The sequence below is a fragment of the Poecilia reticulata genome, chromosome 15 (assembly GCF_904066995.2).
Source record: "Poecilia reticulata chromosome 15, P_reticulata-male-v2, whole genome shotgun sequence".
Taxonomy (NCBI): domain Eukaryota; kingdom Metazoa; phylum Chordata; class Actinopteri; order Cyprinodontiformes; family Poeciliidae; genus Poecilia; species Poecilia reticulata.
Genome location: NC_088844.1, coordinates 21,497,776 through 21,511,036, shown reverse-complemented (window position 1 = coordinate 21,511,036; position 13,261 = coordinate 21,497,776). Strand labels below are relative to the sequence as shown.

General features: G+C 37.8%; 1 protein-coding gene across 1 annotated transcript in view; it reads right to left on the bottom strand.

The window, feature by feature from the left end:
• kif16bb (kinesin family member 16Bb) overlaps window positions 1-13,261 on the bottom strand; it is a 32,631-nt gene that overhangs the window by 13,568 nt on the left and 5,802 nt on the right. The window contains exons 6-12 of the mRNA XM_008430198.3: window positions 12,700-12,815; window positions 12,469-12,611; window positions 12,071-12,239; window positions 9,316-9,441; window positions 9,010-9,185; window positions 8,858-8,923; window positions 363-482 (exon numbers count right to left, since the gene is read on the bottom strand). Of these exons, the coding sequence (XP_008428420.2) occupies window positions 363-482; window positions 8,858-8,923; window positions 9,010-9,185; window positions 9,316-9,441; window positions 12,071-12,239; window positions 12,469-12,611; window positions 12,700-12,815 (916 nt within the window). The remainder of the gene's footprint in view (window positions 1-362; window positions 483-8,857; window positions 8,924-9,009; window positions 9,186-9,315; window positions 9,442-12,070; window positions 12,240-12,468; window positions 12,612-12,699; window positions 12,816-13,261) is intronic.

Here is a 13,261-nt window from a genome sequence, read left to right as displayed (position 1 = left end):
GATTTTAGTGTATATTGTTTTTAGTGCCATAAGACCTAATATCCTTGAAAAGTAGAACAAATCAATGTTGGTTCTTTCAAATACAGCAATTCTGAAACTTTTCTAACAAAAGCCTATGGAGTCATGCCTCAAACAGAAAGATGCTATTGCTGCTTTTTTTTCCCCTAGGTGACCAATGTTATGTTGTGCATAGTCACTTATCAGGAAGTTTTGACTTCATGTTTGTCTATCCAATTTATAGTTTACATATTTATCCACTCCAACACAAAATTAATATGCCCATCATAAGCTACAAGCCTGAACTCAGTTTATATAAAAGAAAAATCATGTAACAATTTGAGAACATAAATTAATCCATTTACTTTCAAATAATACAGGAGGATTCCGGTTGTGAGGCAGTCTTCACTGAGGCCTATCAGATGAGGCAAGTGGCAGTCCAAGATGACCCTACTCCCCCCCTTTCTCAGAACAACACTTTCTTCCTGTGGGAACACACCAAAAGAAAAACAAATTAATTTAGGAGCCTTTAGCTGAATGATGCACAATAAAAATGCTGACAGACATTTAAAGGCAGCTAGCAGAAAACAGAATTCTTTATGACTGCTCTTGGACGCCTGAAGGCCACAAAGAATATCATGGTTCCAGCCATGTGTCACCATGAAACAGCAGAGAGGCCAACGGCAAAAGAGACAACATAAATCATTCAGATTATGATGGCGAAAGTCAAACTGTATTTTGTGTTCAGTGAGTGAGACTGACGCATTTCCACCAACTGTTCTCACACACCATGCACCATTGCCTTTATTGGTATATTGAAGTTGACTTGCTTTTAAAACTATGGTATTTTAATAACATGCAAACTACAGCAAACTTCAGATTCATTAGTTATTCAGTGAAGAGCATCATATTGAAGGTCAAAGTGAATAGAATTTATATTCTAGTAAGTGAGACGGAAAGCCAAATATATTTTAAATGATCCTACTTTCAATTTCAATGCCAAATGAGGCATGTTTACCTGTGTAGCATCAATCACCCAAAGAATTTCAAATGGTTGTACTGGTATAAAAAAAAATTACTATTAAGCCTGAAAGTATTACTCCCTCAGGTAGATTTTGTCTTTCAATTTCAACAAATGTTGGCATTTTGGTGTGGTCCAGCCAGAATCCTGACTTAAATTTGATAGAAAAATCAATACAAGGAGGCAAAGATTAGAGAGATGGCAAAGAGCTCTTCCAATTCCAAAGACTTTGGGCTCTTCACTAAAGATCAAACTACCAATGGAAACATGCAAAACAAGTATAATTATAGGAAAAGTTTGATTACTGGATTGCCAATATAGCTTAATTTCCTCATTAGGCTTTAGGAAAGGCCGGCTCACTGATATTCTAGGCATCCTGTCACATGACAACATGGATGTTAATTAATTTGGGTATGGTGAGAGATGCTACAATACTAGAATCAAAGATGGACGGAAGGCAGAATTTAAAGTACGCCAAGATTGGAGCCTTGAGGGACCTCACATGCACTGTTAGTTCAATTACATTTGTAATTGTACAAAAATATACACAAGGGGAGACTACTTCAAATCATTTACAAGTGTAAATCAAAAATAAAAAGGGAATGGATTTTTTTTTTTGCAAACGCCCATTGCTGTAAAAAAAATAAATAAAAAGCCCAGCAGAAAATTACAAGTACAACCATTAGTCATATTTATTAAAATAAAAGTTGTAATTATATTAGCTTTTTCCGGATAAATCCACTGTCGTTTGAATCTACTGTGCATTCTAGAATCTGATTTGGTATGAGTGTACATTAGTTTAACAAACACAATTTGAGACTTCATGTGGATTTAAAAGCGAGTAACAAATTTTACGCAAAATTCATAGTCTTATTTTTGGGCTTTTATTTGTACCTTCATGGCAGAAATGTATTCTAAAGCCTGTAAATTGAACATTAGACATTCAAAATGTTACAAATACAGGGTATTTGTAACATTTTACAGGGTACAAATAGTGTATTTTAAGCCTGGCGGGCAGCTAGGCTTAGCATTGCTGTTGTCCTCGGGTCAAAATGACCGAGATTTGTATGCGTTTTCCCTATACACAGAAAATGAGGACAATAGGAAGGTTAAGATTGTTTTTTCTTTTTGTGTTTGCATTTAAAACTTTATACTGGGTGTTCAGATAATCTTCCAATAACGCATAATTAAGTGATATTTTCAAATTTCCTGTCCACTTTAAACATTCAACTCAAACATGGCTGGCCACTGGATGAATGACTGCTGAGCGCCCCAACCACCGGGCTTACCAAGTTTTCTGGGGGAAGCATTTAAATATTTGAAAGTTGATAAATTTTGTAGCAAAGCAATAGTCCCATATTTGTTTGAAATCCCTTCTAAACTTTAAGATGGCGTTACATTCCCACACCAGACAGAAGTGATGGCATAGACTGATTTAATCCTCGAAAGTCTTTTCTAAAGAACTGGAAAGCCATACTTAAAATGACTGATCTGCTTAGACCATTTCACTCCCTCTAGCAATGGTTGCTGTGGAAATCTGATGGTAGTCACAAAGCATGTGGTTGAGAAAAGGCAGTATTAATTTTCAAATCATGTTTAAATACATTTGTAATAATCAAAAGACCAAATATGCTCCACACTGAAACATTTTGATGATTGCTAATTTGGAATTAAGAAAAAATGCATAACCCAGAGGTGACCTTCAGGTTCAAACAATATAAACCATGAGAGAAGTCTCCAAGCAAGTGTTTAGGCACCGATAACCTTTACACAAAAGCATGTGCTGCTGCTGTTCAATAATCGAAAGTTTTGCAATGTGCCGCTACCAGAAGTATCCCTCTGTTAAGATGATGGAGTAATGCCTCACATCAATATGGATTTTAAAGAGGCACTTCAACAGCAGAAAAATCTCATGGTGAATACAGAAAATATGCTTTGCATAAACTGATCGCCCCTGCTTTTAACCCTTCCACCAGCTCTGTTATATAGATTGGACTGTAAAGAGAGAGACATGTCCACCACTAGCACCTCATTCATTGGCAGTTGCGAGATGGGAGAAATCCTTTTTTCTAATGAAGAGGGAGAGGCATCGACCAGATCTCCCTGTACTTAATTAAAAGGGATTTTTCACCGACTTCATTAGAGGTGAGGAGCAGCCTGACAGTTTAATGCAGTATGTCACTTTCCTTTAGACCCTAGCAACAGATGAGATCTACTTATATTCATTCCCAAAAGCTATAAAAGTTTACCCAATATAGCAAACGCAGTATTATCAAAAACATGGGCAAAAAAAGTGTTTGCTTTCAGACTGAAGCAGCTGGTGAGCATACTGTAATTAAATGTGGCCTAGACCAGCAGCCAAGCTCAGGAAGTGCTTAGGCTTCCATTAAAAGCCATCATTTTGTAGTTGGCTAGAATTTTAATTAATTTCTTTTTTAACCTTTTGGAGCTGCAGCATGCATTTCAAAACTGCACTAAGCTGGCTAAATCTCCCGACTATCAACTTTGTCAAGTAGAACAATCTGCCAAGAGAACAGAAAAATACAGAATTCAGAACAATGGAAACACCTTCATGCTTAAATTGCTGTGTCACATTAAAAGGTTAATTTCCCTAAACGAATTGCATTAATATCCCAGATTGCTTGTCTTTAAAGAAGTTAAAACAGCTTCTACATAAAGGGGAGAGCAATTACGTGACCAGCTTTCAAAGTGACTCGGCCTTTTGCTTGGAGTGATTGATTATATACTTCTGTTAAAGAACTGTCACCTTGTTAACGGCCATTTCTTTTTCATGCTCCTTTTCATTAGTTTGTTACATGCAAGAGCAGAATTTTAACCAGAAACCCATTTGATAGTAAAATAGACTGTCGTCAAATTAGCCTGAAAATTAATTCCAGCCACCAGAATGCAATTAAACTTGGACTAAAATCTAGGAGCACATTTCTGGGATTATTTTGGTTGGCCCAAATCTTTCTGCTGCACGGCCAACATTATTGGCACAAATCATTTTGTGCTTGTAAATTCAGTTTAGCAAACTGCCTTTTGCAAAGCACTGAGATTTTAGCAGCTGGAGAAAAGATTACATTTCAGTTTTATACAATCTGCAAGCTGATCAGATAAAGCAAAAATTAAGATATACAGTGATGCCTTGCTATAACGCGGTTCACCTTTCGCGGTCTCGCTGCTTTGCGGATTTTTTTTGCAGTTTTTTTTCCACAGTGCATTGTGTTCTGCGTCCCGATTGGCTAAAATATATGTAATACAGATTGGCCATTCAGGAGATGGAAACTGAAACTTTGAATGCCTGCTGAAAAATAACTTTGGCCGGAGGCTCTGCCGTAGACAGCTATGAATCTCGCAAAGCAGCTTGGAGGAGACGCTTTAATGACATGACTCCAGATGACATTGTCGTGATTGATGTGCACACACACACATACACACACACCTGCTGACCTGAAAGCAGGTTTTGTTTTTTGGTTTCAATGTAGAGTATTGTATTATGCTGTATAATATTTTTATAAACTAAAGGCAACTACTTTGCGGATTTCACTTATCGCGGGTTATTTTCGGAACACGACCCCAGCGAAAAACGAGGGATCACTGTAAAGCTAACCTTTGCATGTACCTTTTGAATTACACGTGGGAATTTTGACAGCCTGTAAAACTCCAAACTGCCTAATCAAAAGATTTTAAGCAAGTTGAACATTTTTGTATCTCCCAATTAATGGGAAGATGGGTAAGCTGAGGGCAGAAGAGCTCAACATGTAGATTTCCCATCTGATCATTTTTCAAATTCTTCATTTCCTCAATATTACAGTTTCGTGTATGTTAAAGTTGTCAGTATACATGGATAGTATCAAATGAAATTCTAACAGTTTCAATAATAAAACTGTTCAATTTAAAGAATGACAGAAATGCAATGTTTTGTTGAACTTTGAGGTCCAGCAAAATTATATTTCAAGTGCTTGCAGAGCTTCATATGTTTTATAGGTAACCAATTCTCTTTGATCTAATTAAAAGAGCTGATTCAATTTTTGGCTAGACTAACTTCCCATAAGGAGGAAACACTAGTCTTTATAAAATTTGAGAATATGCAAAGGTTATAAAATGTTATAAAGACCATGATGTAAATTTGCTGACTATGTGGTTCAAACTGACAAACCAGAGCAAGGTTCTGAGCATGCACAGTTTAAGTTGTGCTGATTATAGCATGTTTTGAAAATGCAACGAACATCAGGATCAAGGAAAGGTTTTGGTTCATTTATCTCACAGAAATGGAGAATCCTCCCACACTGTGTCGCAAGGGGACCTGAAAGTATTGCTTGGAGAACTGGATGCAACTCCACTCAACATAAAACTGTCTCGGTGTAGGAATGTGTATCTCTATATTACAAATATATAAGCCTGCAGTAGAACATGATTTCACTTTATCCTGTTCCTTTTTTATTCTCCCAATCTGTTACTGCCTCTGACTTGTAAGAGGCTGCTCTGAAATCTCTCATATTAATTACTTTCTCTTCGCCACATGCCCTGTAACCAATCTTTGGAAGCTGGCACTGCATAACTTTGCATTCCAAATCTGCTTTGAATATAGAATCCAAAACCCAGTTTACAACGCTCTCGGTCAACTTTTCTTGTGCAAGTGCTCAAAAATGTTGCTTTTGCCAAGAGCATCACCTGAATTAAACACGAAATGGCTAGAGACTAGGATGCACATGTCATATGGAGAACATAAACATTGCATAAGACAAACATGCAGGCTGGACTGGAATATTTTAAAACATATCAAAGGCCATCTTTGAATTTAGACAAGAGCTCCAGGTAAAGGTATATAAAAAGCCTCAAAATTTTTTTTAATTTCAGTACAGTCCATTTTAGCTAAGAGGATACTACTTTGTGTTCTAACCTTGTAAAATGTTGCTAAATACCAAGAGAACTTTGCCTTTTTCTTTTCTTTTTTTTTTTAAACACAATCCCTAGATTGTCCAGAGTCTTGATCTCCTCACTTATGCTCTTCTCTTCAGTGCCCCTGTAAATTTTTAGCAGGATTTGCACCTCGTTTCCACTGAGAGGTATGGTATGGGTTGCAGCGGTTAGGCATGTCATCTTCTGTTTACACTGTAAAATCGGACCATACAACCAACCTCTACTGCACCATACTTGGATCTCCTTCAGTTAAACGTCCACAGGACAATGGTACAAGAAGAGTTGAGCTACCGGCACCAACCAGTTCGGGGAGGGGGAACACAAGTGACTTGCTGGTGAATTAAGTTTGTCACACTATTATGAAGTAACATTTCGGAACTCTGTCAGCCCAGAGAGACCAACTGGCAGTGGAAATGCTCTGAATACACCAGATCACAAAATGGAGAACTGAATCAACGCATGCTGCTCTGTGGACGCAAGACATGAATTAGCTTTGGAAGGAGGAGGATTCTTTTAGTGGCTAAAAGTTTGTGTTGCCTTGGACTCGAGCTTTGGATCCAATGCTGCAAAACCTAAGTCACAGGTTGTGACCTAAAATACCATGCACTCCAACGACCCCTGGACTTTTGGAAGAAAGGGGCAGAGCATCACAGATCCGCCAACATCTCGTATCCAAAATTAAGATTGGAAACGAAATGCTTTTCAATATATTCATGTTTTCACACCAAAGACATCTGGAGATCTTTTTACTAAAAAACTTGATCGAATTCTCAGACCAAAACAATTCAAATAAAAGTCCCAGTAAAGTTGGACAAACACCACATCTATTAATACACCTACTCCAGACCTGCTTTCCAAGGAATGCCATGAAACAGAGGTACTTTTACTCATGGCTAACAGTGTAAAAAAATATCAGCCAATGTCCACATAACACTTAAAAGTAGGCATTTTAATAGCACGTTTTAAGCTTGTATGCATCTCTGTAAAAGGATTCTACATCAGCAATGCCATTTATTCATTTCCTCCTTGGCAGAATGCAAATCCACCTGAAGACAAATGTCAAATCCAAAAAGTCATTCATTAAACACTTGGAGATCCTGCAACATCAGTGGGCTCACCAGTCATCAGCACAGTGGCATTTTCGCCTGGATGTTAAATTGAATCATGTATAATAAAAGATGCAGATACATGAATGAATAGATTCAAATACAACATATCTGTCGAGCTCCGAGTCAAAATGGACCAGCCTTCCCTCTGAGCAAAAAGAAACTGCAAGATCACGCAGACACATTTACAGAGCTTTAATTTATATGCAAGACATTCAGCGACCAAAGTGCCATGTGTCAATATTCAAGATCTCTTAATTAGGTGCAGTGACAGCAGCTAATGAGTCCAGGGCTGTCAAGCTACTAAAAGTCACCTGCTAATTAACCAACATCCACGTGGAGACCTGGGCACACAAAATACCCCCCCCAATGTGATCCTAAAAAGTAGCAGGGCCCTAAAATATGTTGCTGAACACTTTTCAAAGACAATTTCAACTTAGCTACAGGACTTTCACAATAGTTTCAAATTTGATGAAGAATTTACAGTGAAGCATGTATGATGGAAAAGTCCCTCTACATTTTTCACAGTTACTGGAACACTTTGTTCGATAAATAATTCAAGAGGCGACACCGCTGAATACAGCGAGTTCCAAAAAGTGACATTTGGCGTTAGTTCAAGAGTTGGGCACAAATTTAGCTGAAGAAAGGGGAAGTTCAGTGTAAACTCAGGGCTGGCAGCAGTGGCTCTGTTGAAACCTTGAGCTGGATGATACCATTCTGTCCCTGCCTCAAGAGAAGACATGCAGATTGCTTAAAAATCTTCATACAAGCTTCCCAAACACACAATCTCCAGCAACTGACTCAAAAAGTTTGCTTTTGGATGCCGTTTAAATCCAGATAGTTAGAAAATCAGGCTGGATGCTCAGCTGACCCCTCTATAAAAGGAAGTTATTCACAAGGCTCAGAGTGACACCAGCTGGCAGGAGCTGGTTACTACAAGCAGAAATATTAAAGCAGGAAGGGGATCCGAGGCATCATTTATGTACTTCAGATCCTTCCCGTACAGCTAAGGGGAGCAGAGTGGAGTCGTTTCCAAAACCAAAATGCATATCTTTAACTTGGCATGACAAAATAAAAAAAAATTCACCCATTTTATATGCATCCTTGTTTTCAAAAAGTTTCAACTTTCTTTAGTTAATGTCTAATTAGTCATTTTATTAATCTAGTTAGTTTGGATACAAGATATGATTCTATGCTTTATATTTATGGATATGTTACTTTTTTTTTCTGCTGTAAAAATGAGCTGCACCGTTGTATCAGCAGTCCCCTGTAGGTCTGAGGATGGCTCAAGAATGCAAAAGTATAAGAACATTCATACAAAACATACAGAGATGCTTACACAATATTTTGTGTATGTTTTGTTTCAATAAAAAAAATAAATAGTAATGCAATTTTTCTTCTGTTCTTTATTTTGGAGCATTTCATCCTGGTCTTACTTTTGAATGCCTGTTCTTTAACATCTTTTGTAACATTTGACTTAAAGAGACCCTCTTCTGTTAAAAATTCCATCCAAATCTAATCAAGGCAAAGTCAAAATTGCACCATATATATTGCAACCAAATGGACAAATTTAAAACAAGAATTAAGTAATCTTTGCACCTCCAGAAAGCTCTTAGCACCCCTCCATGTTAAATTGAATCATGTATAATAAAAGATGCAGATACATGAATGAATAGATTCAAATACAACATATCTGTCGAGATATGATCCACTGTTTGGCAAGTGTTTTGACCTGATGGAAAAAGCAAAAATATCCTGTATGATATCTGAAAAGAAATCTTGAGTGCGTCTCTAATATTTGACTCACCTTTTCTTGATTGCATTGCAACTTCTCCCTTTGCTTTACAGAAGTAGCCCAATGCACATCAAAAACCTGCATAGTTGGAGGAAACCAAATAAAAGAATTAGCACACTTTGGCATTTTGGATGGCGTTTTGTATTCCTGACAGATTGCAGAACCTGAGCGGCTTCAGCTAGAAGTGATCGAAGCCTGATGACCTCTGCCTTCAGCTCTCTGACCACCTTGGTGCTGCCGTCTTCATTCACTGTTGGGGTGTTTATTACGTTTTTAGCCCGCCTGGCGAAGCGCAGAGTGGTTAAGGTCTCCTCATAGTTCACATCAGAGGGAGAAATGGCTGCCAAGAGAGGTCACCATGCAAGAATGATGATTAGTCAGAGTAAAGGTGGTGAATAAAGATTATTGCATTTCCAATAAAAAAAAAAGGATCCAAATAAATGCAGTGAAAATGTCTTCATAACACATACTTGCTATAATTGTAGTTCTGGTGTTTCCACCAAGACTGTCTTTCAGTAGCCATGTCAGCACAGAGTCTCTGTAAGGAATGAAGACCTGCTTCTTTTTTGTTGACTGTCCACTCACTGCAAGGTCAGCTACAAGTCACATTGAAGAAAAAAATGTACACAATAACCCAAAGGAAAGAAAAGTTTCATCTTTTGGCTCTAGAGATCAATTTTAGGAACCAAAATGTCTTTAGCAATTAATTTTTCTATTGACCAGTCTGGTCAAAGTTTTGTTATGCTTTTGGTCATTTACAATAAAAATAAAAATGCTTGCATCACTGCTTTTCAATAGTATCCATAACCTAAAACCCATCTACAATTTGTCATGCTACAACCACAAACTTCAATGTTTTTCACAGAAGATTGTGTGACAAACACCATGTAGCACCGTGTTTCTCAACCTTTTTGTGCCAGCGCCCCCCCAGGCCTTATTCAAGTCCCTCACCGCTCCCCACCAAAGAATTTTTAGGCTACTTTGCACTGACTAATTTTATTACCGTCACTATTGTAGATGTTTTGATTTTTATGCTTGTTTCTGTATTTATCGTCAAAAATAATTTCCCAGAGAACAAAAAAGTCATGGGAATAGAAATTATTTTCACAGGTGTCTGCAAAAAATGCTATGAACATTCAAGTTAAAATTGGTAGGCCTAACAGCAGCCAATCAGAGTGGAAAAAATTCTTGTTCTTTGCCATTTTCTAGTTGTTAAATCTTGCACAAAATGACCAGAGTTGTTAAATCTTGCACAAAATGACCAGAGAAAAGATGAACAACATGCCAGTTTAAACTTTGAATTATTTGCAAAACGACTGAGCTCTGCAACATTAAAACATTAAAACATGGATAGAACTGTAACTACATTAATCATAACTCTTCTTCTCTTCAGTGTTTGTCAGTTTCTGGTGGTGCAGCTCTGTGCTGCCTTCAGGAGAATGGGACATCAGAGCATTATCCATAAAACTTCACCCAGATGGCATTTATTGTGCAAACCAGAGCTTTGAGTTGAAAAACAAAAGTTCCAGGTCCTTTTAATGCCATACAAATATGAGACAGAAACATGGATTATATCTTTATATAAACCCGTCTATTGATAGATTAATAGTTTTACTGGACAGAAATTACAAAGAACAAATCTGGTTCTTAATCAAATCCTAATGAGTCAAACTGAAAGTGTCATGGAGTCATCAGCCTCATGACATTAACACCAACATGAAAAATAATATTGAAGAAATAAATATATAAAATCCAATTAAAAACATAGCTAAGTGATAAGTTATTTACTGTTATGGTCTGTAAAATATTTTTATTCTCAGTATTAGATGTGGTCTCAACAAACCCATGGCACTTCAACAATATTATTTTACCTTTTATCTGGAAATAGTGTCCGTTTATTCTTGCCGTACAGTCCTCTGTATTAATTATTGCTCGAAAGGTCTTGCCATACCAGTTTATTCCTCTGTATTTACTTTAGTTTCTTAGTTTATTCTTGCATTTTGTTCTTCATTCATTTCCATTTAGTTTCATTTGATTAGTATTATCCTCTCCTGGTTTATTGCCATGTCCACTTTAGTTTCTTTCCTGTTGCTACATTTATTTTATCGTTTATTGATGCTCATCATCAGTAATTTTTACTCATCACTTGCTGCTCGATCTAATCGTCATGTGTTTCACATCATGTATTGATTTTTTCCACTGTTCAGCGTCGGATTCTCTGTTTTTATGCCATAATTCACATCTAGTTTGTCGCTCCGTTGTTTCAGAGTTTTGCGCAATGTGCGCGTCTTTTGGGTATTTTTTTTTAAGCCCCTAAGGTACAGGGCGGTCGGGAAACGTATCGATGGGGTAAAGGCAGACTGATATAAACCTTTCAAAACAACGGAAACTATTTCGGTATTCTAATTATTGAAATTTAAAAGTACTGTGTTGTTCCATCACACCCGTTTCATACCGGACCACTACAGCACCGGTGTTAACGCTATAAAATGAACGATCTCTATCGTGGTATCACCCATGGAGGGATTTCTTCATTTCTTTATTTAAATGGGTTAATTTTTCAGAGGGATACACAGTGAGGGCATCGTGATTTTAGCTGCCAGTAGCAGGAGAACGGAGCTGCGCCAAGAAGCTAAGAGAAGCTAACAAACACTGAATAGAAGAAGAGCTGCCATCAATACAGTTGCAGTCAAGCATGATTTAATGTTACACAATACAGTTTCACCAAGTTGCTCAAAGTCTAAACTGGCATCATTGTGCATATACGGTGTAAAGTTTACCTTCGACCAAACGCCCCCCAAAGGAATCCCAGCGCCCCCCATTTTGTAAAAATGTCCGCCAGCGCCCCCTGCCGTCCTCTGAACGGCCCCTGGGGGGCGGTACTGCCCACGTTAAGAACCCCTAATGTAGCACATAAATAAAATAAGTCGGACATTTTTATTCACCCCTCTTCATTCCCATACCCTTAAACTCAATTGCAGTCATCAAATCATCTGTAAATAATATGTCAGTAAAAATCCAGTTCTGTGAAGGCCAGGCAAGAGAAAGTTGTGGAGACGGTTAGAGGGTTACGTTATAAAACAATAGAACAGCAAAGAATTGCATACAATATTATTGCATTTAGTTGAAATAAAAGTGCTAAAATACTTAAGTTTGTTCAAAATGAAATAATATATTTCTAACCAGTATAATATAAAGCTAATTTATTAGTCAAGCTGAATTTACCGAGAGTTGAGATCACACTGTTCAAGGTAACCAGGGATTTGTTGGTGTTTGCACTTTCCTTCAACCTGCTGCCCACGGCCTGCATGCCATCAGCTCTCTCACTGCCAGCCAGGTCCACCAGTTGGATCTTACTGTGCCTCTCATGGGGCAACTCGCCATCAAACCATCCCTGAAAAATGAGGATCAAAGAGCATTTCATACAGCCATGCACACACTTTAAACTGAAAAATATTGCTTTAGAATTTTAGAAAAAAAAAAGTAAAGATGTAATAAGTGTTTAATAAGCAGTGATATGGGTTGAAGTATGACTTTAAACAGTTTTCAAATAAATGTTTCTAGAAATCATGGAAAGCAAGCAATTCAGCTTGCTTTCTGTGTTGCTAGCTCACATGTCACACCTGGGTAAAGATGATGGTGAAGATCGTGTGTGAACGGCTGCTGAAGTCATTCATGCCGGTGCTGGCGATGGTGCGGGTGTCATTCCCAAGCGTGATGAGGCTCTCCACATTACTCTGACTGAGCACCACATGCTTTGATAGATCTATACAGTATTAGAGAGATGAAAATTCTGAATGGCATTTGAGACACTATCAATAAGACTCAGATTAACAATTAAAATTGTGCATTACTCTCAACATAAGGTCCATCCGTAGGGTGTTCTCTCACTTTCAAGGCCCCACTTTCTGAGCCTCCACTCCTCTTCTTTAGGAGGTCCTGTACACGCTCATTGTAAATCTCCAGATAACTGGTGAGGAAAAAAAACAAAAAAAAAAACAATGCTCCTCCCACTTCACCCCCTTCTGTTATCCATGCAGCTGTGGAGCTGAGCGCTCCCAAGGACATTCCTTGATAACACCTTTATCAGACTTCTCAGGGAAGGCTGAGCAACATGGTTTCACGGCCCTGTGATGTCACCGCCTTCACTCATGTCTTTGTTTTGTCTGAATGTTGCCATTTGCCCTAATGCGTCCTTTCCTTTATTTTATTTTATTAGAAAAAGTGGGGAGTACTCACTTTTACCCCAGAAAAGGAATTAGAACAAAGTTGGAATCCAGAGACTCTAGTTTGTTAGTCACTCTTTAGCTTATATTTGAGAAACTGTAGAGTAGTCACTATTTAGATGCAGAAACTCCTATTATTGCAACCCAGAAAAGGAATTAAAACAAACATAGAATCCAGAAAAACAGAACA